We start from the raw sequence: 24,368 nt of genomic DNA, 5'->3' as shown, positions 1-24,368 counted from the left end.
TCATCGAAATAAAGAGCCATGTTGCCCATCCCTTCGCCAGTTCTACCCAAGGAGCTTAACTCCATTTGAGATGTGGAAATGGATTCAAAGGCACAGGATGCTGAACGGTAAACAAAAAAACCCACCCTAAACCCAAAGAGGGCTGTGCATCTTCCCTTATCAGCAGATGCTCCCCCTCAAAAATCAAGGCAGCCACATAAAGACAGTTCCTCAACCCCTTCGGTACATCTTTTATGCTCTTACGGGCTTTCTCTGATGCTTGGCTCAGAATACTTGCTCATGCTACAAAATCAGGTTTGTCTGCTCGTTCAGCTCTGGAAACCCCGCTCAAGATTCACAGGGACGCAGAGGGACGCGGAGGGGTTTCAGAGGGACTGGAATAGCAGACCTGGGGAAGGGGGGGTTGTGTTTCCAGCTCTGCATGACCCTGCTAAAAGATGCTTCCCTTCTTCAAGCCTCCATTTTCTCTCTTTCTTTGTCTTGTATTTTTAGATGTTAATCTAACAGAGATAACAACTGCCTCTTATTACAAGCCTGTACATCACTTGAGTTTGACAGGGCCCCCGAACTTCACCGCGAAGCAATAAATACCTGATAAAGCTTGCGATGTACACGTTAACAAAGGTAGCCATCAGGTACTGACAGTCAAAGCGGTCCATGATACCCCCGTGCCCTGGGATCGTGTTGGCAAAGTCCTGTGCAAAGCAGAGGGATTGTATTTAGCAGTTTATGCGCGACACTCATACCCTTGCTCTAATTCTTCCCAGAAGGCAAAAGTCAGACTAAGAAGACATTTTGTTTAATCTCTCCCTGGTTTTAAAAGTTTCTCCTTTACGAAGACTACCAGTGCCTGAGGGACACCAACGCTTAACTCAGATCTGTCACTCAAAGGTCAAGGAAGGCTAATGTTTATCTCTTGCAATGCTGTCTTGCCTTTCAAGGCTTCTTAACTGAACACGAACTGTTTACACATAAAACCAGCCTGCAAGACATCAAGGGAAGCCTCAGATTGCAAAATTTCCTGACTGGGTCTTTCTTCCTCAACCTCAAGTTCTGCAGCAAAGCAGGGTTTAGAATATTACAGTTGAAATGTTAACGTCTCTCCCCATGCAGTCAGAAAAACTAGATCCTGCTCCAGCATTTTACCTGTGACTTAAGAAACCTCCTCTCCCTTCCCAAAGCTCACAGCCTGCCACTCCTTGGAGCACCAGGGCTGTTCGGAGTGGTAGCAACCATTTAGCCTTTCGAAAATGTAAATTACCTTGACCACCCTCACCTTGATTTTGAAGGCCCTCTTAAATCCACTAGCGAAGAAGCCTCCGAATGGCCCAATGAGGGAGGCAAAAGTAGACAGTGCGATGCTGTGGATTTGGAAGGGGTACATCCGGACTGTCTTCTGCAGAAAGAAAAACATGTCAGAGAAGGATCTGCATCAAGAATAGCACTGTCCACTGCTTGCCCCTCTTTCTGTGCTCTCCAGGCTTCAGGTTAGTTGGTTTTCAAGTGGGTTAATGTCCTACCAGACTTGGGACACCTCCTTTGGGCCTTCAACCAATGCGGAGCACCACCAAATCCCCCCTTTTTCTGGATGGACTATCATCCCTTGTCAGGTTCCTTCAAAGACCGTCAAAAATAAAGCCCTGATCTCTTTTCTTGATGTTCCTATCCCCATAAATAAGATCAATACACAGAGAGAGTCCTACCCAGCCCACCACGGACTGCAGCACCAAGGGGATGTTGTACTCCTGTAGCTGGAACAGCTCGGAAGGCTCACAGTCCACTGTGAAGCTGTTGGTGTCGTTGTTGAACTCCACCGGACAGGTGAAGCACCGGTACCCAGACATCACGTAGGACAGCTTCAAGAAGAGAGAAAAAGGGATGCAGCAAGAGAAAGCAGGATTAGTATTTTCCTGAGCAACGTGGGAGAGCCGGTCTCAAGGGAAAAGGCGAGGAGGAGCCTCTCAAGGAGACACAGCGAGGAGGGAGCCACACTCCCAGCTTCATTAAGAAGTTTACTCTTACTTCCTGAGAAGCAGTAATTGGCTAAAGGCAGAGTAAGCATTTTTGGTTAGTAAGAGCATCTGTTCAGCAAGCAGCGATGAGAGCCCCGCACAAACAGGCTGAGACACGCTGCACCACTTGGCTGACAGAGAGATCATCATCACAACAGATAAGAATATTTCAAGAGCACTGAATTCCCCACACAGCCCTTGAAAAGATGCACAGCATTCATCCAACAGCAGCAGGAGAAAGTTTCAAGGACAATTATCGTGACGAACACGTCACAGAGTCTAATAGGGACTAAAAACTTCCTCCATCTGCAGGATCTGTGCACAGCACGAAGCGGTGCAAGCTCTGCACAGCCATGGACCAGTTCAGCTCCTGGTCAGTAAGGAAAAAGGGAAGTTTCTGACAAGAGCTGGGAGAGGTTAAAGTGTGACTGCATTTTTTAGATAAAACTCTGTCACCCTATGAATGGAAAAGACCAAAGAAATAAGCACCACGATTGCTACTTACCAGCAATCCAAACAAAACAGTGGCAAAAAATCCTCCGATAAAACCCTCCCAGGTCTTCTTCGGGGAGAGCTGCCAGAGAGAGGGAGAGGGAGGGTCACAAACCGTACGTCTCCGCACACCGCTGCACACCTACGCAGCCTCTCTTCGCTCATGAATTGCTGAGGCAAATAAAAACTGGTGCCACCAACCAACAAATAAGTGTTCGGTCAGAACCTGACGCTAACACCTCGGTCTGAAATGGTTCATTTCACTTCACAGCCTCAAAGATTGGGACGCGCACCAAGTTTCATTTGCAGGCTTGCTTCAGATGCACAAAAAGCCACAAAACCAGAGATGAGGGAACACAGGAGTAAGACCCAAAGAAGGCAAAATGCATGTTTTGTCCTCCAAAGTGCTACGAACCTTGATGAGTGGGGTGCGGCCAAAGAAGAACCCGAACATGTACGCCATGATGTCATTGCAGATCACGCAGGAAATTGGAACAATGAACCTAGATGGGAGAATCATAGAATCATAGAATGGTTAAGGCTGGAAAAGACCCTTAAGATCATCGAGTCCAACCGCCAACCTATCACTGCCAAGTCCAGCCCTAAACCATCTCCTCAAGCACCACGTCTACCCTTCTTTTAAATACCTCCAGGGATGGAGACTCCACCACCTCCCTGGGCAGCCTGTGCCAATGTTTGACAACCCTTTCAGTGAAGAAGTTTTTCCTAATCTCCAACCTAAACTTCCCCTGGCGCAGCCTGAGGCCGTTTCCTCTCGTCCTATCGCTTGTTACTAGAGAGAAGAGTCCGACCCCCGCCTCGATACACCCTCCTTTCAGGCAGCTGCAGAGAGCGAGAAGGGCTCCCCTCAGCCCCCTCTTCTCCAGGCTAAACCCCCCCAGCCCCCCCAGCTGCCCCCCAGCACACTTGTGCTCCAGACCCTGCCCCAGCCCCGCTGCCCTTCTCTGGACACGCTCCAGCCCCTCCAGGCCCTTCTTGTCCCGAGGGGCCCAAACCTGAGCCCAGCACTCGAGGTGGGGCCTCCCCAGTGCCGAGCACAGGGGCCCCATCCCTGCCCGGCTCCTGCTGGCCACACCAGTGCTGACACAAGCCCGGGGGCTGGTGGCTTCCTTGGCCACCTGGGCGCACTGAAGAACCAAACCATTGGAAAGTGCCAAGATCAGACAAACTCCACGACTTAACTAAACGAGCAGTTCCTTCGTAAAATGCCTTGCAGTGGCACCACCTCAACATCTCCCCCTCCAATGCAATGCAAGGAGCACTCGAAGCTCCTAGGGAAATCCGAGGGATCACTCTAGTGCTCTGGACTGAAAAGCAGGTTGGGTACCCAGAATGGCCTGGTTTAAGCACTTGCCACACATGACATGCTGTTAGACAGTCGCCCCCTTTCCCCCCAAAGAGGCTGCATTTTAGCTGCAAGCAGGCTGCTCCCAAAGCACTCTGGGCTGGCTGTGGCACACCGAGGAACACGCAGTCTTAAAGCGGCCAAAATTAGTTCTTGGCCCTGCTGGTTTTGGGAAGAGCACCGAAGGGGCTTCGCCTCCACACAGCAGCTCGAGTACGGTGGCAGGTTGCAATCTCCTTCCTTTCACACCACTGCTTTTACCATTACGCTGAGAACACTGGCCCCAGGCAAGTGCCGAGCAGCACTTTCCCATTTGCTTGCTAGATGTGGGTATAAAGACAAAGCATCTACACAGCCCTGACGCTGCCTGAAAGGTCCCCGCACCCCACAGCAATTTTCAGATGCTTCTTTACAACTCTCTATATTGCTCAAGCAGCACAAAGCAAGTCGCTGAGGTATCACTCAGTCTTTTGCTTTTCTGTTCTGAACAGTTGGTCCCTCACAGGAAGCACCTTCTCCTTGGCCATTTGGGTTTTTTTTAGAAGAACAGTTTTAACTCAAAACACGGTCATTCGTTTCAGGCTGCAGAGCCTGAATCAAAGAATCAAAACATGAAAGAATCAAAGAAAAAAGAGCCTGAATCAAAGAATCAAAGCAACCCGGAACACACGGCAACTCACCATATCATTCCTTCAAACAGGTTGTGAATGATGAGGTGCGACTGGGTAACAACGATTAGCAACGTCACATGGGTCCATCCGAACTGGAAGAGAAGACAGCACGCAGTCAGCCTGCCTCGAGACCCTGCTCATACGCACGGCTGGCAGAAGCCAGATGCTGTTAGCTACCCCTCAGACAGAGGACGGCTCATGCACGTTCCTAGCATGCACCTTCACCATGACAAATACCAAGAGTCAGGAAGAGCAGGGAACAATTGCCCGTAGTAGTTTACGGGCGTGTTCTTCAGCTCAAGCCCAGCGGTGACCCTTGTTGGGAAGACTTCTGCTGGACCAAATGCTCTTTAGCCCACCCCAATCCCATACGTAGCAGAGGACTGATAGAATACAAGCCATGTCCCTGTGTGCAGAATACACAGGAAAGCAAAACTAGTCAAACACAAGCAATGCCTTACTGATGTTTGGGAGAAGTGGGACGTACTCAATTAACCCTGGTGGCCCTCAGTACAAGTATTACCCAGTAACTCCCAGTACAAGAGTCCAATAGCCTTGTGCAGTCCTCTCGGCTTGCAAAAGGTTTCTTAATAGCATCCACAAGGGCAGGGAGAAGAGAATACATGTTTGCAGGGAAATTCAGTCAGAGCCACCTTCCTAAAAATACAGTCTGCTCACAGTAACGTTTCTTCCAGGCAGCGTTACGATGCACAACCAGCACAGAAGCATCTACTGACACATTTTCTTCTACGCAACATTTTCAAGCAGCCTACACTGTTCATTCTTCTGCCTCCAACTGGGAGCAGCCAGGCCCTGCGTTTAACCTTACCATGTAGAACTGAAGGCGATAGTGTTTCTTCACCAGACTCAAGACAAACATGCAGAAACCTGATGAGAGACAGAAGGGAAGTAAATGGTGGGAATGTATCTTCAACAGTAAGAAATACTTTTTTTTCCATGACATTGCACAGCTCCTTAGGTTCTTTATTTGAGTCAAGCAGCAATGTGGAGTGGGAACACACTACTTTGGAAATCACAAAATACCTTTGCCTACAAGTAACACTTGGACAGATGAGCCATCAAGCCTGGCTGTCCCGTACAGATTAGGGAGGTTTTTTTCCTACAGAGCCTCATGTAGGAGATTTGCCACCACTACTCTAACCATGCAGCCAAGTTACAGCATCTCTGAAGAGCAGAGATAACTTGCTATGGATACTGCATTGGACACAATCATAGAACGGTTTGGGTTGGAAGGGACCTTTAGAGGCCATCCGGTCCAACCCCCTGCAGTGAGCAGGGACGTCCCCAACCAGATCGGGTTGCTCAGGGCCCCGTCCAGCCTGACCTGGGATGTCTCCAGGGATGGGGCATCTCCCACCTCTCTGGGCAACCTGGGCCAGGGTTTCACCACCCTCATTGTAAAAAAATTTCATCCTTATATCCAGTCTAAATCTCCCCTCCTTTAGTTTAAAACCATCACCCCTCGTCCTGTCACAACAGGCCTGGCTAAAGAGGTCGCCCCCATCCTTCCTAGAGTCCCCCTTTAAGCACAGGAAGGCCACAATAAGGTCTCCCCACAGCCTTCTCTTCTCCAGGCTGAACAACCCCAGCTCTCCCAGCCCGGCCTCGCAGCAGAGGGGCTCCAGCCCCCGGAGCATTTCTGTGCCCCCTCTGGCCCCGCTCCAACAGCCCCGTGTCTGTCCCGTGGTGAGGGGCCCCGAGCTGGAGGCGGCGCTGCAGGGGGGTCTCCCAGAGCGGGTCAGAGGGGCAGGACCCCCCCCTCGCCCTGCTGCCCGCGCTGCTGGGGATGCCGCCCAGGGCACGGTTGGCTTCTGGGCTGCGAGCGCACGTTGCCGGCTCACGTCCAGCCTTTCGTCCCCCAGCGCCCCCGAGTCCTTCTCCGCGGGGCTGCTCTCCATCCCTCCATCCCCCAGCCTGTGCTGATACCGGGGGCTGCCCCGACCCAGGGGCAGGACCTTGCACTTGGCCTTGTTGAGCCACACCAGGTTCTCCCAGGCCCACCTCAAGCTTGTCCAGGTCTCTCTGGATGACATCCCATCCCTCGGGAGCGTCAACTGCCCGGCTCAGCTTGGGGTCACCTGCAAACTTGCTGAGGGGCCACTTGACCCCACTGTCTGTGTCCCGCTGATGAAGATATTAAACAGCACTGGTCCCAGTATGGACCCCTGAGGGACACCAATCGTCACCAGTCTCCATCCGGACATCGAGCCGTTGACCATGACCCTCTGGATGCGACCATCCAGCCAGTTCCTCATCCACGAACAGGCCACCCATCGAATCCGTATCTCCCCAGTTTAGAGAAGGATGCTGTGGGGGGCCGCGTCAAAGGCCTTACAGAAGCCCAGGCAGATGACAGCCATAGCTCTTCCCTTGCCCACTGGTGCAGTCACTCCATCACAGAAGGCTGCTCGGTTGGTCAGGTGGGACTTGCCCTTGGGGAAGCTGTGCTGGCTGCCTCAGATCACCCCCGTCCTCCTCCCTGTGCCTTAGCACAGCTTCTAGGATATAACACTCAGGACAAGACTAGTTCATGGAGATTTATTCCCTCCAGCCCAGACAAGATCAACCAACAGAAAAAATTATCTTTACCTGTTAAGTATAGGGCGAAAGAAATGAAGCGGTGGTATTTGCTAAGAATTCGCAGGGGCTCTTCTCTCTGAACCAGGGTGAAGAAATAATCTGTCACAGTCTCACCATAGAAAAAGTAGTTTACACAGAGCAGGAAGTACCTGTGAAGGATACAGATGCTCGTTAGCAGGAACCCTAAAAGGCTTCTGGAGAAACACAGAAAGCGACTGATCCCTAAGGTCTTTACATTGGTCCAGTACATTGCAAACAGGCTATCTTCAAGTGACAGCCAGAACTTTATTTCCCCTGTTTTAGAAATGTCACCTTCATTTAAACTAGTGGCTGCATTGCTCATAGAATCATAGAATCATTAAGGAAGTGTCACCCAGCTCCACTTTACAACGGATCACACCATCCAGGTTCAGTTTTGGCCTTCTGATGCACAAGGCCTTTCTGCCTTTAGGTGGCACTCCTCCACAGGCCTCGGCGAGCTTGCGCATCTTGAAAGTACACCCTCTGTGCTTCCTGAAAGCATTGCTCCTGCCCTCTCCGCAGCCCTTACGGCCCAGTGTCCAGCCCGGTTTCACAGCCACCTAAAATATCCCATCCCACCCACGCAACCGTGTCCGTCTCCAAGGGGTGGTGCCTGTCAATGCTGTCCCTTGCACAGATCATCGGATTCAAATCTCTGCGCATTAACAACAGGACAAAGTTTATCAATACGGGCTCTTTCAAGATATTTATCTATCACGAGTTGTGGGGGCTTTTTCTTTACAGGAGCTGCTAACACATGACACTGGTCAACACACAGCAATCCCCTGGTCTCTGGTTTGGAGGTAGCCAGATGATCCCCTTGCTGCCTGTCTGCAGTGAGATGAAGCATTCCTGCTGCACGCAAGTCTGGGGAGGGGAGCAGCCCCCTTACTCACCAGCTGAGCGTCCTGAACCAGGGCAGGTCATATGAATGGTATACGTTATAGCCAATAGTGATAATCTCGTGGAAACATTTGATCTGGACACACATCACCTGCACAAAAAGGCATCCAGAAGCTGTAACACATGTTGGTTAAACATCTCCTTTCTCAAGGAGATAAACATGCATGGGCAGAGCAAAGGATACTTTAGCAGTCTCTATCTGGCAGGGGTCTCCTCACCCAACATGGGAAGCACACCATGTTATTGTGCCCTCCCCTTTCCTCTGTAGGAGGTTTCTAACAACCCCTTGTATTACTTTCAATTGCAGCCAAATGCTGACTGCCGGGGCAGGCAGTCACAGGTTCCTTCCAGGTTTCCTCTATGGAGAGAGAAATCCAGCGAACTGAAGAAAGACCTCTAAAGCCTGAGGCTCTGAGCTGCCCACCCCAGCAACAGTCCCAGCAACCTTCCCCCCATCACTGGGAACATCAGGGCATTTCTCTGGAGCACTTACTATCATCATTAAGACCATGGGTCCCAAGTAGATTATGATGAAGAAGAAGGTGATCATTGCCAGCGTGAGGATGCCTCTTACCCACCAATTCTTCCATCTAGGCCATAGGCAAGGAAAGATGTTAGAGAAAGTCAAATCAAAACAAGGAAGCACGATCACACTTCTACCCTTTGCACATCACAGGAAGGAAACTGAGCCCTGGAACCCTTGAGTTTCCTTTCAGTGCTGTAGAGAGACCTTGATCTACTGATGAAGGCCCAGTTGCAGCAGCTGCAAGGCTACAGCTCTGCTCAGTCTTCCCCGATACAAACATCACTAAATGCAGAACACAGGTGCAGAGCATCTCCAAGGGCACTGAAACAGGACAGCAGAGTGTCTGTTCCTGTTCCGCTACAGGTTTCCCACACCTTGGATGAGCTGCATGATAAGTTCAAATAAATTGGGGACCATTAGCCCTCTCTGCACTCCTTCCCAAGAGCAGACATGGGCCCTGGCGTGTTGTACCCTCGCTACTCTCCAAGAGATCCTGCCTTGAGCCTCTCCCACCCTCGCAGCACACCCGGGAGAGACACTTTCTCCCGCGATAGCAATAAGATGCATTTCCCCCAAAGCAGTCTGTAGAGAACCTTCCTGGTTTGTTCTTAGATCTTGCCCTTATCAGCATGCTTTTCTCACGCATTCCTGCAGAAGTAGGTCACACTAGTGGTTAAAAACCATTGCAGTTTTAGTCTTTGCAGAGAGCTCTCAAGCTCTCAGCTTTGCTGTCAAAGCTAAATGCAACTGTCTTCTGCCCCACTCAGGCCTCTTTCCACCTGCCAAGAGCGAGCGCGTGGCGAGGCAGCCCTCCCACAGCGCTCGCCTGCCCCCCGTCCTCTCCCACACGCAGCAGCCCTGAGCGCTACACTCCGCTCGCCCTGCCAGCATCACCATCATCTTCTGTTCCCCGTGGCCTCAGGGGCACCTTCCTGCTTGCCTGCCAGGGAGGGAGAGTGCGGCGCTTCCGAGAGCTGCTTGTTCCAGCAGCCGCCGCCACGCTGCTGGAGCTAGGAAAGCCGCAGCGAAGGCGCAGGGGCCCTGGCAGCGGAGGGGAATGATGCCCAGTGAGTGCTACCTTGAAGACAGGTGGGAGAGAGCTTTGTTCAGGACCTCTGGAGTATCATCCGATGTTGGCACCGGGGGTGATCCTCCAAATTCGGATTTGCTTTCGCTGTCTGATGCTGTCTCTCCATCCAGCTTGTTCTCAGACTCTGACTCCTGCAAGGTAAAGAGAGACGAAGAGCTTTATTAGACACAGTGCTGGCACTCCCTAAAGAAACTCAGACCAGCCCACTGGTTGCAACGCCAACCACCACTCGCTTTCTGCGTAAATGAGAGGAAGAGGAGAAGAAAATATTCTGGGCATTACATGGGGTTATACCCACGAGTAACAACCTCAAGCGTTTTAGGTGACATGTACGGTGGGGTTTGCTCTCCATCAGTCTCAGCAGCAGCTACAGCAAAGGACCTGTTCCCTCTGAACAGTTAACGACCCCTCGCAGTTGATTAATAAGTATCTCCAAGTGCAGCAAGTGCTTAAGGGACACGGGCTTGTTAGCAGGAATTTTCACAACGTCTCCCAATCCTCAGGCAGATCTCCAAGTATGCAACATTGCCCAAATTAGACAGAAAGAAAGGCCTTCAAGTAGACAGGCTCAAGGCTTCCAGACAGGCTTTTCAAGTGCTGACTTTACATGTGGGCACTAAAAATAACACCGAGCCCATCCTCAAATAGCTGAAGAGGAAGAGCATGGCTTATCGCTCAGGCCCAACTATCCTCTCTGGCCACGGAAGAAACCTGATGGACTGGAAAGAAGTACACACGCTTTCCCCGCCCCTCGTACTGCTCCAGCACTTAGAGCAAAGTCCTGTATTTAGAGGGTAAATAAATACAGGCGAGGCAGGAGGTTACAGAAGGATCTGCAACAGGCCAGTGGTGGAAAAAGGATTACAAACGACCTCCTGGCTCCCAGGCAGTCCCGTGCCCCCTCTCCAAAGGCAGTTTTTCCCCCTGTCCAGCTCCTGAAGAGAACTAATCCAAATTTCCATGTTTTGCCCCTCATTTCAGCAGCAGAGCTTCATTTTGCTCCTCAGTCCTTGAAGTAAGGAAGGAAAACACCACTCCCTGGGGAGCGATTGTGCATCAGGCAAGGCAGAGCCCATGTATTTGGCCTCAGACCATGGGCTATTTTAAAACTCCTGGAAAAGAGAGCGTATCTGGAGGAAAAGCAGGAGGGAGCCAAGGTGACAAATGCCGGGAGCTCTGCAAACAAAGCAACTTCATCCCTTTAGGCTTCCAGTGCTGCCTCGTGCTTGGAGAGGGGGGACCCCCACCAAAACCAGCATCTGCTGGGACTGGTTTGGTGTAACCAAATCGAGGGATATTTGCTGTTCACTGGAGCAGTAAGACTTGAGTAGTTCCCTTATTTAAGGCAGGAAAAAAGAATTACTCCTCAAGCTGTGATGTACCAATGGCTGTGGGCCAGGTTCTTAAAACAGACGAGGACAGCTAGATACCATCAGGCGGAGGCAGCTAAAAATACGACGGCGTTGTCAGAGAGGACTTCCGGGGACGAGCGAAGCCCAGGCCATGGCACCAGTCACACCCTGCGCCGCCCCCTCCTCGCCTTGCGCCGCGCTTGCTTCCTTCCATCCCCATCGACTGGGGAGGAAGAGGGAAGTAAAACTAAACACCTCTGCCAGCACTCACGTGGGTTTGGAGAGCTGGCAAAGAAATGCAGCTTGGCTCGGTTTTCAGCTGGTTTTTAACTGACCTGTAAAATCTGCTTGTCCCTCGGACTTCAGAGAGATTTAGTGCCATTTAGCTGGGAACACACACAAGATCAAATCTGTAAGGCAGCTGCAAACGGCAGCAGGCAAAAAGACTGCAAATGATAAAGCTCCCTAAAGACCATGAGTTTGGCATCCTATAGCAGAGCACGGGTCAGGGGCCCTCTTCCTGAGCAGGCTTTGGGAGATCAGTGCACTCTAGCTACAGCCTACGTCTCCTGTTGCAACGCCTTCTCTGTGCTTTCTCCCAGAAGGGGATTCTCTGAAGAATTCCTGTGAGCAATCTAAATAACAGAGAAAAGCTCCAGCTCCAGCCTGGCCAAACTCAGTTTCTCCTTCTGGTCTTCTAGATTGCCTGTAGGAAACGGGGGCTTTCCTTCCCTTGCTGCACGTTTCTAAAAAAGAAAAATTAATGTGGCTGATCCAACTCAAATGGGCAAGGACGTGCTGAGCTCCTCAGGGTAACCACCGTCACCGGTATAGGCTAAGCCCCAAAACCTCACGCAGATTTCTAATGCAGTCCAAGTATCCATCATCTCATGCAAGTCCCAGGGTCACCAGCCACGCGATAAAAGGAGCCGGCACTGAAACGGGGAAGCGGATCCATGCCAGCATCCCTGCATTTTATTCCCTGAAGCACTGACATTGCGAGGCTCAGTGCAGAGCAGGCACGTTACCCCTTGCCTGCAGCCCAGAGGATCAGAAGTTTTGCCAAGGGCTCAGAGACCAAAAGAAAGGGAAAGAGCACTGATGCCCTCCTCCCTTCCGCTCCTGGCCAAGAACATGAAGGATGAAGGCAACTGCATAGCTCACGGGACAGAGGAATTTGATGTTGCAACCAAGCTCATCTAACAGCTGCTGGAATGGGCAGTCCCGATCTCTGCCATAGCCCAGCCGATGATTTTTTTGCACTGACACCGATGCTGCAGCTAAATTGATGTAAACCACGTCACCAGTTACCTGATCCACTGATTTCAGTGCAACGCCAAACCAAACTGCATGCTGCAAAGCGTTTTGGCCTCCAAGAGCAGGAGCAAAGCCTCACTCGATCAGTCCAACGGCACACATATCCCACTATTCCCCCCTTCATCCTCAGCAGTGGGACGGGAGAGGTTGTGCAACGGACGTGCAATATCCACAGCTCCACCAAATGTTGCCACATGATTTCCAGAGAGCACAAAGAAGGCAACCAAGAGATTTGTCACGATAAATGGATGTTGTCAGGGTTCAACATTAAACGTAGGACTCCTTCCTGCCACATGTCTCTCTTGCTCAATTTAAGCCTGATGGGAGGTGGAAGAAAACATTTTCCCTGATGGAAGAAATCGCCAGTCAAAGTGAGGGCTAACACACATTTTCACATCTTCATTTTGAAAACAACTGAGCAGCGTCGCGAATCAGCTCTTCTCCCTACTTGGATCTCTTTCTGAAACGGAGCGTTGAGATTATACAGGACATTGTGCCAGCTATGGAGGACTCAGTAATTTACACTATTTTTATACCTTTTATGCAAATTGCAACCATCAGCCTACAAATCACCAGTTTAAGCAGCTGAGCAGGGTGCTAAATAACTTGTTTAAGCCTGAGCGTGATGCACCCTGGTCTGGGCTACTTAATCCAGCTGTGGCATTGCCTTGGTAACACGCTCCCGCACGTTTCCACTGCTGTCTCGCTAGTCCTCCAGCCGAGCCAGACAGATCCTCATCCCCGAAGGATAATCAGCAGACAGCAACGCTTTCTGCAAAGCAGCTTGCAGCAGCAAGCACAGAGTGCGAGCGGGCACAGACGACAGCGGGTGATGCCTGCTCAGGGCTATCGCCGGTGAAAATTTAAGCTCATTACGGAGTCAGTGCTTCTGCAGAGAGCTTGTGACTGCAAGGGGCAGGTTTGGGCTGTGTTAAGCCACAGACTGCAGAGTGCCCCACGATGCCAGTTCAAGCAGCATTTCAGGGAAGCTGGGTCTAATAGCTGTCATTCTGCCACCAATTCTGCTGCTCCCCTAAGAAACAGCGGGTTTCTGATACCTCCTGAGTGCTGTTTTCTCCTATTTCTGCCTTGAAACAAAAGCCTGGAGAGACTCAGACATGCAGCAAGTGAACCCAGAAATTGTGACTCGTCTTGAGGGTGCCAGAGCAGGGGCACAGGCTGCCCAGGGAGGCTGTGGGGTCCCTTCCCTGGAGACATTCACACCCCGCCTGGACGCGGTCCTGTGCCCCTGCTCTGGGGGTGCCTGCTCAAGCAGGGGGTTGGATGGGGTGGTCTCCAGAGGGCTCTTCCAACCCACACCAGTCTGGGATTCTGCCTCCTTCCCCAACCACTGGACCGTACTCTCTCCTTTAATCTTCCATGGACCTTTTTTCTGCCTTTTTTGGTTGTTGTTTATGTTCTTGCTAAAATTGAAGCTTTTTAGCCACAGGCTCATCCTCGCACACATCTGATCATGCCTGAACCAACTATGACTTTGAGGTAGCAACTACCACAGCATGACACCAGTACCGAAAAGCTTCCATCTTGCACCGGGGTCTCATTGAAGCAGATGCTGCCCAGACAAATGGAAATGCAGCCCCGTCACCTTTCAGCAATGCCACCACTTTCCGCTGGTGCTCCTGCGCTGGGACAGAGCTGTCGCCAGCTCTATTTATTCCATATTCTCTCACCAATTTTTCCTGTTAGCTCAGTCATTGCTATTCCCTCTGCCTCTCTCCTCCCAGGCAGGAGGAGGACAGAGCACTCAGTGCAAACGTGTGCCAGGATGTTAGAGATCTACATGCACGATGCAGAGACGGGAAGCAATTAAAACCCTTTAGTAAGAGCAAAACAAACTTCTCCTCCACTTACCTTGGAATGGGGCTTTATTTTTCCATTTCTTTTACAGGGTAAGCATTAAGTCTATTAAAACATAATCAGAGGCAGTAGCTTTTACTGGCTTTTGTTACCAACATGGAGTTATTAAATTGAAGGGCTCTTTCCTGTGCAAATCTGCCTGGCCAGCACTGCAGGCAAGCCCAGTGCTCCTTCTTCCACTTATCGTCTCAATATTGAAGGCTTCTTAAAGAATCAAAGGAATAAGTCATGCAAGAATAAAATCAGGACAACAACATACATTTTATCCTAACTCATTCATTTCTACACAAGTCATGATGAGAAGAAAGAGTAAAACCCACAGATCTCTGTGCAACCTGTTTCTCCTGCCTGATGCACCAGAGCAGACGGAGGAAAAAAGCCAGATACCTACTTGCTTGTTATATTTTTGAAATCAGCAGATCTAAGCAACATTTGCGAACAAATATTTAATCACCCTAAAGAAAGATACAAGGAGAAATGAGCTGTCTTAGCTTTCTTTACACAACTTAACTCCTGCAAGCATGTGGTACAAAATTTGCCCTCACATTTTAAATGGCTTTCTCGCAGCGGAAGCTGTGAGCGCCCGTTTTTTTTTGCCCAAATATCCATGACATGATCTCAGTTGTCATAGAAACAAGTCAGTTATCTCCCTGCCAAAAATTTTCTGCCCAATACAGAGATACAGTTAAGTATTCAATGCTGGTAGATTAGATTAGTTCAAGAAATCCCGTTATTTGTGCACCCTTCTTGAAGCAATGCGCTTTTATTTAGACTTCCTGCCAGATTTCAACAAAAAGCTGTGACAGAAAATGGTAATACACTGCTAAAGAGAAAAATGTAGTTGCTTTTTCAGGCAATAAAATTGGCAGCTAGAACAACAGAAATCAACTGTCCTAAAGCCCCTACTATTCTCACCTCTGAGCACATTTGCCAGACTGAGGCCAACCTAATTAGTCTAATGGATACAAACCCAGCAGCCTCAGTTATGAAAATCTCAGTGTTTTTCAAAAAACTTCCTATGTCCGGGAAAACTGCCTGCTCCCTCCCCCTCTGCCCTTCTTCACTGCCCTACCTACACAGCACCTGCCCATCTCCGGCGGCTGCCGTGCCGCGGCCAAAGCCACCTCCAAGACACCCACCAAGGTGGCATCACAGAACCACAGACTGACGTGGGTGGGAAGAGCCCTCTGGAGCTCACCCCGTCCCACCCCTGCTGGAGCAGGCACCCCCAGAGCAGGGGCACAGGGCCGCGTCCAGGTGGGGGGTGAATGTCTCCAGGGAAGGGACCCCACAGCCTCTCTGGGCAGCCTGTGCCCCTGCTCTGGCACCCGCACAGGGAAGGGGTTTGTCCTCATGTTCAGGGGGAACCTCCCGTGTTCCAGCTTGTGCCCGTGGCCCCTTGGCCTGGCGTTGGGCACCACTGAAAAGAGCCCGGCCCCATCGCCCTGACACCCACCCTTCAGATATTGATAAGCACTGATGAGATCCCCCCTCAGCCTTCTCTTCTCCAGGCTGAACAAGCCCAGGTCTCTCAGCCTTTCCTCACAAGGGGGATGCTCCAGCCCCTGATCACCTTCATAGCTCTCCGCTGGACTCTCTCCAGTAGTTCCCCATCTTTCTTGAACTGGGGGGCCCAGAACTGGACACAGCACTCCAGATGTGGCCTCACTGGGGCAGAGCAGAGGGGGACAATAACCTCCTTGCCCTGGCCACGCTCCTTTGAATGCAGCCCAGGACACCGTTGGCCTTCCTGGCCCCAAGGGCCCGGTGCTGGCTCAGGGTCACCTCGCTGCCCCCCAGCACCCCCAGGGCCTTCCCAGCAGAGCCGCTCTCCAGCAGGTCCCCCCCAGCCTGTGCTGGTGCGGGGAGTTGTTCCTCCCCAGGGGCAGGACCTTGCGCTTGCTCTTGCTGAATCCCATGAGGCTCCCCTGGGCCCAGCTCCCCAGCCTGGCCAGGGCTCACTGGATGCCAGCACAGCCTTCTGGTGCATCAGCCGCTTCTCCCAGCTTGGTACCATCAGCGAACTTGCTGAGGGGACGCTCTGTCCCATCATCCAGGTCACTGATGAATATGTTGAACAGGGCTGGGCCCAGCACAGACCCCTGGGGAACCCTGCTAGTTACGGGCCTCCAGCCAGACCCTGCCCCGCTGATCACGACCCTCCGGGCTCGGCCCTTCAGCCAGGTCTCCACCCACCCCACTGTCCTCTCATCCAACCCACACTTCCTAAGCTTGCCCGTGAGGGTGTCATGGGAGACAGCGTCAAATGCCCGGCTGAGGTCAAGATAAACAGCATCCACTGCTCTCCCTTCACTCACCCAGCCTGTCACGCCATCACAGAAGGTTGATCAAGGCAAAAAATCATCCCGCTACTCCCTAATTACAGGATATTCTCCTTTAGAGGTTTACAGGCTCAGAAGGTGAAACAAGAGAGACAAGTTTGGAGACCATTAACAGTTGAAGGAAGAAGCAAACAAGCGTCCAGGCTTGATTTGTACTAAGGTCCCAAAAAAGCACTGGCTTTTTGCAAGCGGGCACAAAGTAGCTCACGTCCTGGTGCTGGTCTAGGGGAAAGCGCTAGAACTTCTTTGGCTGTGCTGTTATCTGCAGGGCAATTAAAATCAAGTTTCTCATGTCTCTCCATCAAGATTATCCCACCACGCTGGCAGCTAGCAGTGACTGCTTAATTTGTTGTCTCAAAAAAACAAAGGTCAGTTTTCATTTCTGTTTACATGAGACTCCCTTTCCCGTCCTGAAAAAACATATTCCAGTTGAAAGCGTGCACAGAAATTAGGGCATGCCTAGAAATGGAGACCATTAGCAGATAACATCACAAAAAGCATAGATGCTTGCACAGTGGCTGATATAACTAAGAAAACTCCCACGGCCATCTCATGTTCCCAAGGCTGCCCGCTTTGTTTTGAACACAAGCGAGCTCGGCCCGCCAGTGCGATGTGTTCGGAGGTATGCACAGTTTGCATTTAGCAGAACAACAGTCTGATAGAAGAGCCTGACCTCGGTGTCAGCAAATGTGATTCATGCGAAGTCGCGTATCCTGGTGACTCACTCGGCACAAGCTAATCCTCTGCCTGGCCCCCAACACAGCACCCGCTCTGGGCTCTGTTTATTCCAGGTAGATGGTAAATGCATCAGGCTCCAAGCACTTTCGAAAAGCTATTATATACAAAAGAGCACAAAAATAGGTTGCTGGTTCTGGCATTCCCCCAGAATTTCCTGCTGCTAAGAAAGGAACCTGCCTCCCCCTCTGAAACACGCGACAGAGATGTTTTGGAGACTGGCTTCAGTGCTGGGTTCTCCTAGGTCTAACTGGCAGCCCTCTGCTACCGTGGCGTTTACCAAACCGGCAGACCTTGTTGTCCCCGCAGAGACAGAGAAACACGTACAGAAACAAGGAAGCAAAGCTCCTGGGCGCCTCTTGGAGCCGGTGTCTGAAAGCGGCTGCCCCAGCTCGGTGCTGCATCTGCACCACTTGGCACAGACACGTCGATCTGTTGTTATTCAGAAGAGCTGTGAGAAACAAGAAGGAGAACAAACAGCTCTGCAGCAATGGGTACACTCTTCGCATCGGAAGGTTAGTGCAGGAAAAGTCTGGTTTTGTCCTCCAAAAGGAGACCTTGCATCACGCCAAGGCCGATGGCTTCTGACCCTCAGTTCCTCTGGAGTTCTTTTTCCAAAACCTAATTGGGAAAAAGTCTTACCAGCCTATTAAATTTGCTGGCTACAGGATGGCACTGCAATCTCTTTCACATTTCTCTACTGGTCAATCCTGTTGGTTTTATTTGAAGTAATCAAGGAAAGGAGCCATGTGGGACTTGGAGCAGTGTGTTTAGATGTAATCCTGATGAACCCAAACCAGTAGTTTTCAGAAGTCGCAGCTATCATGATAAACCTGCAGAATATCACACGACCTGCTCTAAAGAGAGATCTAGGAATCTTCATGGTCCTTTATAATGCTGGAAAACGTAAATCACAGAAAACTCATGTGAAGCAGATCACCAGGAGGGACACATGCTAACACAGACCAAATTTGGGGGAAAACAGAGCTATTGACAGGCACAGTGATAACTTTCTGTCCCAAATTCCTGCAGATGTGTCCTGGACAATACAAAGAAAAGTGGCAGCATTCTTTTCTTTCAGAAAGGAGATATGGATCTGCTTGGAAACACTGCACCTTCATGTCAGTTGGTTTCCCAAGGGTTTTATCTCCAAGGGTAGTCTACCCCTGGCACACACCACTGCTCATTTAAAGCAGGCAGGAGTATAAAATGGTTTTCTTGCCACCTAATGTGTGGTATGTGGTTGATGGACAGCACAATCGGTCCCTGGCTTTCCTCCCCGCTGGGAAGAGAAGCACAAGTGTCTCATCACAACTTCCCTCTTCGCAGCACCAAACGTCCCTCCGTTCACAGGAATCACCCCCAGCGCATCACTGCAAGAACACGGCTTCGGAAGCGCAAGCAGAGACGCCGTTCGCGTGTAGAACGGCTCGTCTGAGCGCTGAGCAAGAGCCCTGACCTCAACCTGCAACGGGACGTGCCGCGGCCTCCCTCTGCCACCCTGCGCCATCCTGCCCTTACAGCACAGCACAACCAGAGGCGGTCGGGAGCGAGGACAGACCGCTGGAGCGGCACGAGGAAACTCGGCAGGAACCTCCCAGGCCCACCAAGACCCAGGGAGAACGCTTCGGAAAACAGGTCAGCCATCTGCCTGGAGGTAACGGTGACTTGTCAGATACCGCCAAGAGAGACACATGCTTAGGGAATGTGGCCCTCCAGACCAGGCAGAAATAAATCATCCAGTCATTAAATAAGGATAGGAAACAAGCCAGCTCTGAACTATCCAAAGGGCTGAGTAACAGAAGAGCACTGTGCATTTGGGGGGTTTAACCTGAGCGCTGAGAGTCTCTGTGCTTGCTCTATCATGCACGAGTGCTGCACACAGCTCCGTGCAGGCTGGGAAGGAAAGGACCTCCTCACAGCCCAAGGCGGAGTCATCCAACCCTTAAAATGACAAAGAACCTCCCTGGGATGAAACTTCTCCGGCATCGCCACAAATGAGCGAGGAAATGGGCAGTTCGAAGGAGAGCCTGAGCACTTTGCAAAAAGGAGCAGCGGTCAAGTCAAACACCATCCAAAGGAAATGAGGAGCAGCCTGCAGCTCTCTCATCAGCCCCACGGCAGGCCAGAAGCTGGCGAAGGTGTTAGATCTGACAGCTGGTTCTAGGGAGCTCCATTAGAAATGCAATCAGTCCAATTTCTCATTGCTGAAATTAACAGTAACAGATAAAAACGCGCTCTTGTTGGCAGGCAGACGTAAAGCTGAGCATCAGACAGCAAGGAAGGCTGAAATGTATTCTCGCATCAGACCTGAGATTGCTACCATCTCTCAACAAAAAATGAGGCTCCTGCTTCAGCAGAAACCAAGCAAACTGATGCTTGGTATCAAGCCTAAAATAATATTAAGGGTTATTAAGAAAATAAGCCTTTGGGGTGGGTCTGAAAGCAGACCTGTACTTCTGCCTCTCCTAAGAGTGGATGAAGAGAGGCATCACTCTGGTGGTTTATTGGTTTTGGTCCTACAAGAACCTCACCTTGTTATCACAAACTCCCAACTACCAGGAGCTCTCCTGTGGGCTGGGAAGTAACAGGATTTGAAATTGCCTAAACCTTCAGAGCGCCCGCACTGTTGTTTCTCTACATCCTGCACCCTCTCCCAAGTCAGACACCAAAATCAGAGCTGCTGCATCCTCTCCAGCGCACACCAGGGAGCCGCTCACACCTACCCTTCACCCTCCCAAGCAGACCTAAGGGACAGTTAGCTGTCAGCACCAGCGTTCAAACACCCGGCATTTACTTAGCTCAGCATCTTCAAAGCATTTCAGATCACTAGGGAAGTCTTGCAAAATGCCTGGAAGCACAAGAATCACGAGGTTTGGAAGCCAGAGTTTTTCACTTTTTGTACTACACGGCACAGATGTAAGCCAGAGAAAAAGTCACATCATCAGTGCACTGCAAAACCAGGCCAGAAAGAACAAGAGTCCTCATCACTGAAGCCTTCGTAAATACTGAAACATTTCACCCTTGCACACTTCACACCTGCTCGTCAGGGCCTCGTATCAGCAAAGCAGCGCTCTTGCAACCACCATCACGCCCTTTCCCCTATGAAACGAGCATCCCTAGCTGCTGTGGGTGCAACGAGGTGCTGAACGCTGCCCGGTGGCACCTGCACGGGCCACCGCACAAAAACGCCCGCCAGCACAGCGGCTGCAGGGGCCGCTTCCATTTGCGCTTGCAGCTGCCACCTCACTTAAAAGGGACGGTATTTTCCAGCGAGACACTGACTGCCAGTGCCAGCAACAAAGGGGTCGGTAAACAAAGCCACAAATGACGTAGCAGTGTGATCTGCCGCCCAGATAAGCCTGCCTCTAAACAGATCTGCCCTCCTCCCCTTCCATGGGACTAGGCCATGGGATGTCTAAGACTCCCCCTGGATTTCACACAACTACGAGTGCAAAAGGGAAAAACCCTCTGTTCTCACTGTCAAGAACAGAAGTATGAACCGCTATTGAGAAACGATTTTAAAATCCCATTAAACCAGCAGAAGCGTTCAGGAGCTCTGCACTCATCGTGAAACGATGTTCTTCTGCACTTCTGTTCTCTTTGGAAGCTGGAAGAGAAAATGTGATTTAATGGGATGCACAACTCAGGAGAGAAGGCATTGACCTCCAGTTATAGGCAATGAATGAGCCTACAAAGCACCAGAACGAGCCTGCAAAGACCAAGGGAGAGCGGGATCTGTAAGGTAAAGAGAAAGTAGAAGTTGTTTCAGTCACCTAATCTCAGATACCTACACATTAACAGCAACAGTCAGCAGCATCTAAGTCCTCTGGGCTAAGAAAATGGGAACTGAGCACAAATACATCAGTGCAAGTTTCCCTGTTTTTTCACTGGAGAGATCAGAGGGAGCTCACCGATCAGAGTAAACAGATGCTGCCTTGTTCCCTGTGAGACGAAGACGGTGTGTTGCACAACAGTTTTAACAAAAATCAATTTTAAAACGCTCTGGCACAACGGTCTCAACTGAAGCAGCACAGTTTCAGCTACAAGCATTGCCCTGTGCCAGCGGGGAGGAAAACATCAAAGCTGTGACACTGTGCAAGGGTTAGAGGACCAGAAAGTGAAACCAGCCTCTCTTTTCCATTATCAAAACAGCAAAGTGGGAACAAGTACAAAATACAACTTCCCAGGTCTTATCGTAAAACCGGCCTTCATGTTTACATCCCGTTTTAACTCGTTTCTTTTAATATGCCGAGAGCTCTTTTCAGAAGACACCAGGGTTTCTGCAGAACACAATAAGCATTGCTAAATTATTGTTCTTGGCAAGGCCAACCGAATGACAAAGCAGAAACGGGAATCTCCCCTCTCGACAGCAGTACCTGCAGACAGCACTCTGGGCAGGCAAAAACCACTCATAAACATGACGCGCGCGAGCAATTTTGCCGCATCGGCGTTATCCCGATGTTATTGCCTGGCTCTGCCAGGCATTTGCTGAGCGCCGAGACACAACGGCTCGATCTCAGGGGAGGAAAGAAAAATCTGCCGCTGGGGTCTGCTGCCGCGGAAAGCGCGACGCTGTAGGATTTCACTGATGGCAGGGCTCCTGCCACCAGGTAGCCTCCTACCGGGCTTGGTTTTAACAGTTTGGGGAAATGCTCTGCCTCCCGTAACTGCTTTCAGTTGTTAAGAGACATCGCATTCAGCACCTCAGAGGAGCTGTTTTTCACTGCTTGGAAACATCTTTTCCTTGTTTGTTTGGGTTTTTTTCTCTTTTGCAATACAACTGAGCTGCTTTAGGGGGAGGGGTGTGACATACACATCCCCTCCCTCTAGTACGGACAAGTCACGTCATGGCTCAAAGGTACTATTAGAGGAGCCCTTCAGAAGGCTCGTCATATGTCAAAAGCATACTTGCCTGGAGATAACAAGATTGCCCTCAAAATAGCGGCCCTCTGACCTTCTTTAAGAACGCATCACAAGAAGCTAAAGCAAGATTGCGGCGTGGCTGAGGGACTTTGTTCGCCTACTGGTAAAGCAGTCCTAGTCCTTCCAGGCTGCTGAGGGACGCCCTCCAACTCCCACAAAAGTTCGGGAATATAAAAGTCCCTGAAGATTTTCTGCTGCAAAGTAAATTCCAACTGAGACAAACATACTTATCTAGAGGATAGCAGCTTTGCCCTCCGCATGACAACAACAAAATAGGAGCCATCTTATTGCTCTCTTAATAGAGATGAGTAAATCTGGACGTCACACAGCTTCGTGTGAGCTACAAAAAAGGCAGAAACTTCAGATCTATACCAAAGAGAGCCATTCTCGACGCCGTCAGTGCTTTCTGTCCCAGTTCCCTCTCTAATCACATCAGAACAATAAAGCTTCCTCAAACCTGACCGTGCAGCTCCTAGCAGGTGTTAAACTCGAATTCAGAACAGCATTAAATGTGACGTTTAAATTGCAGAAGACATTTTGCCCGATGATTTCACGCTTCTCTAAATTGTGCACTTAATGCATTAACAGAGGAAACATCAATACGGTGCTAAGGGCAAACGGACGAGGAGGGAGTCGCTCCCCAGATACGTGCATTAAACACCAACGCAGCGAAGAACCGCTTTTCCCTCCGGTTTTTGCTCTCTGTCACCCCGCAAATACTATTTACAAAGTTTTTCTTTGACCACTTATTCCCCTTGTTCCTTTCCTCTTTGGGGAGGTGCAGGAGTGAAGATGACAAGGGTGACATGACTCACGGAGCAACCGCCAAGCTTGGAGCATCCAACTGCGCTTGGGTTTGGAACACAAGGGACGCTACAGGAAAATACGGTCAGGTTTTCTTTTCATGGCTCTTCTTTGGAGAAACACAACTGTTAAACCTCACTGAAGTGCCGGTGCAGCCCACGCGCCCCGGTGCAGGGAAGGGGTTTGGCTTTGGGGTGACCTGGGGGATACCGAAGTCTTGCCGATGGGCACCCGCCGGGTTTTGGAACCCCCACTTGAGGTGCTCCATAACGCCAGCTTCCACCCAGATTCTCCGCGCTGCTGGAAAGCGGGACCCGGGAGGGGTCGCGCAGCCACGGAGCGGAGCTGCCCCCGGGGCCGGGCTTCGCTCCTTCGGGGCCGGTTTTGGGGCAAATAAACCAAGGGACGGGGGCCCCGGCGGCGCCGCAGGGGCGCAGGCGGAGCCCCGCAGGGTGCGGGGTAGGACGGGGCTGGCGCCGGCGCCCCCGGCCCCGGCGGGAGGCGGCGGAGGGTCCCCCCCGCCGGCTGCAGGCCGCGCCGCCGGCCCGCCGCAGGCCCCGCGGCCCCGATCCCCCGGCGCAGCGCCGCCGCCCCGCTCCCCGGCCTCCCGCCTCGGCTCTGCGGCCCGAACCTCACCTTCTCCTCAGGCTCCGGCGCCCCGCCGGGCTCCCGGCCGAGCCGCTGCCGCAGCTCGCTCATGCCGGCCCCGCTCCCGGCCCCGCTCCCGCCGCTCCGCGCCGCCGCCGCCGCCGCCTCCACCGCGGCCACCAGGGGGCGGGCGAGTGCAACCCCTCCCAGCTACCGACCAATCGGCGGCGAGGGATAGGCGCGTGGGCGGGGCTCGCCCGAGTTTGGCTCCGCCCAGGTGTACCCGGATGTGTGCCCGACGGTGCCATGATGGGTGGGCGGAAGTGCGCACCGCCACCCCCGGAGGGGTGGGGAGGGCGGGCGGCGGCGTGGCGCGATCGGGAGAAGCCCCGCTCGGTGGCAAAACCGTGACGGGTTTTGTCTTAACGAAGCGACTGTCGCTGGTTCGCACTCAGGCCCGGAGTTCCTCCCAGGAACTGGCGTCTGAGAAGCGCCGTCCAGCTGTCCCTACGGGCAGGCCCCGCGGTGCAGGCGGAGGGCGGGCTGCAGGGACCAGGGACCCTACACACACACTCACAGACACAGACACTCCGTGGGGGCGCGGGGCGGGAGCGGCCTCCCGGAGCCGCCGATCCCGCCAGGCCCCGCCGCCTCGCGGCGAGGGGGGTCGCCGGTTGGCGCCACGGGCCGGTGGGGGGGGTAGGTTGTAACCGGAGATGCGATTGGTTCCCGCCGGACGAGAGG

At 51.8% G+C, this 24,368-nt stretch overlaps 1 protein-coding gene across 2 annotated transcripts in view; it reads right to left on the bottom strand.

Annotated features, from left to right (window-relative positions):
• CDS2 (CDP-diacylglycerol synthase 2) overlaps positions 1-24,226 on the bottom strand; it is a 29,036-nt gene extending 4,810 nt beyond the window's left edge. Inside the window, exons 1-12 of one of the 2 annotated variants that reach the window (XM_064472867.1) lie at positions 24,202-24,226; positions 9,671-9,813; positions 8,560-8,656; positions 8,060-8,157; positions 7,152-7,291; positions 5,371-5,429; positions 4,551-4,633; positions 2,920-3,007; positions 2,518-2,586; positions 1,704-1,856; positions 1,277-1,396; positions 592-695 (exon numbers count right to left, since the gene is read on the bottom strand). In XM_064472867.1, coding sequence (XP_064328937.1) covers positions 592-695; positions 1,277-1,396; positions 1,704-1,856; positions 2,518-2,586; positions 2,920-3,007; positions 4,551-4,633; positions 5,371-5,429; positions 7,152-7,291; positions 8,060-8,157; positions 8,560-8,616 — 971 coding nt within the window. In that variant the 5' untranslated portion in view covers positions 8,617-8,656; positions 9,671-9,813; positions 24,202-24,226. Of the gene's footprint in view, positions 1-591; positions 696-1,276; positions 1,397-1,703; positions 1,857-2,517; positions 2,587-2,919; positions 3,008-4,550; positions 4,634-5,370; positions 5,430-7,151; positions 7,292-8,059; positions 8,158-8,559; positions 8,657-9,670; positions 9,814-23,672; positions 23,829-24,201 lie in introns of those variants that run through there. The other variant, XM_064472866.1, reaches the window with a different exon arrangement.
• Positions 24,227-24,368: the final 142 nt, after the last annotated feature.

Source organism: Phalacrocorax carbo, chromosome 24 (genome assembly GCF_963921805.1).
Source record: "Phalacrocorax carbo chromosome 24, bPhaCar2.1, whole genome shotgun sequence".
NCBI lineage: Eukaryota > Metazoa > Chordata > Aves > Suliformes > Phalacrocoracidae > Phalacrocorax > Phalacrocorax carbo.
The sequence above is the reverse complement of the archived record's forward strand: the minus strand, read 5'-3'. Positions and strand labels throughout refer to the sequence as shown.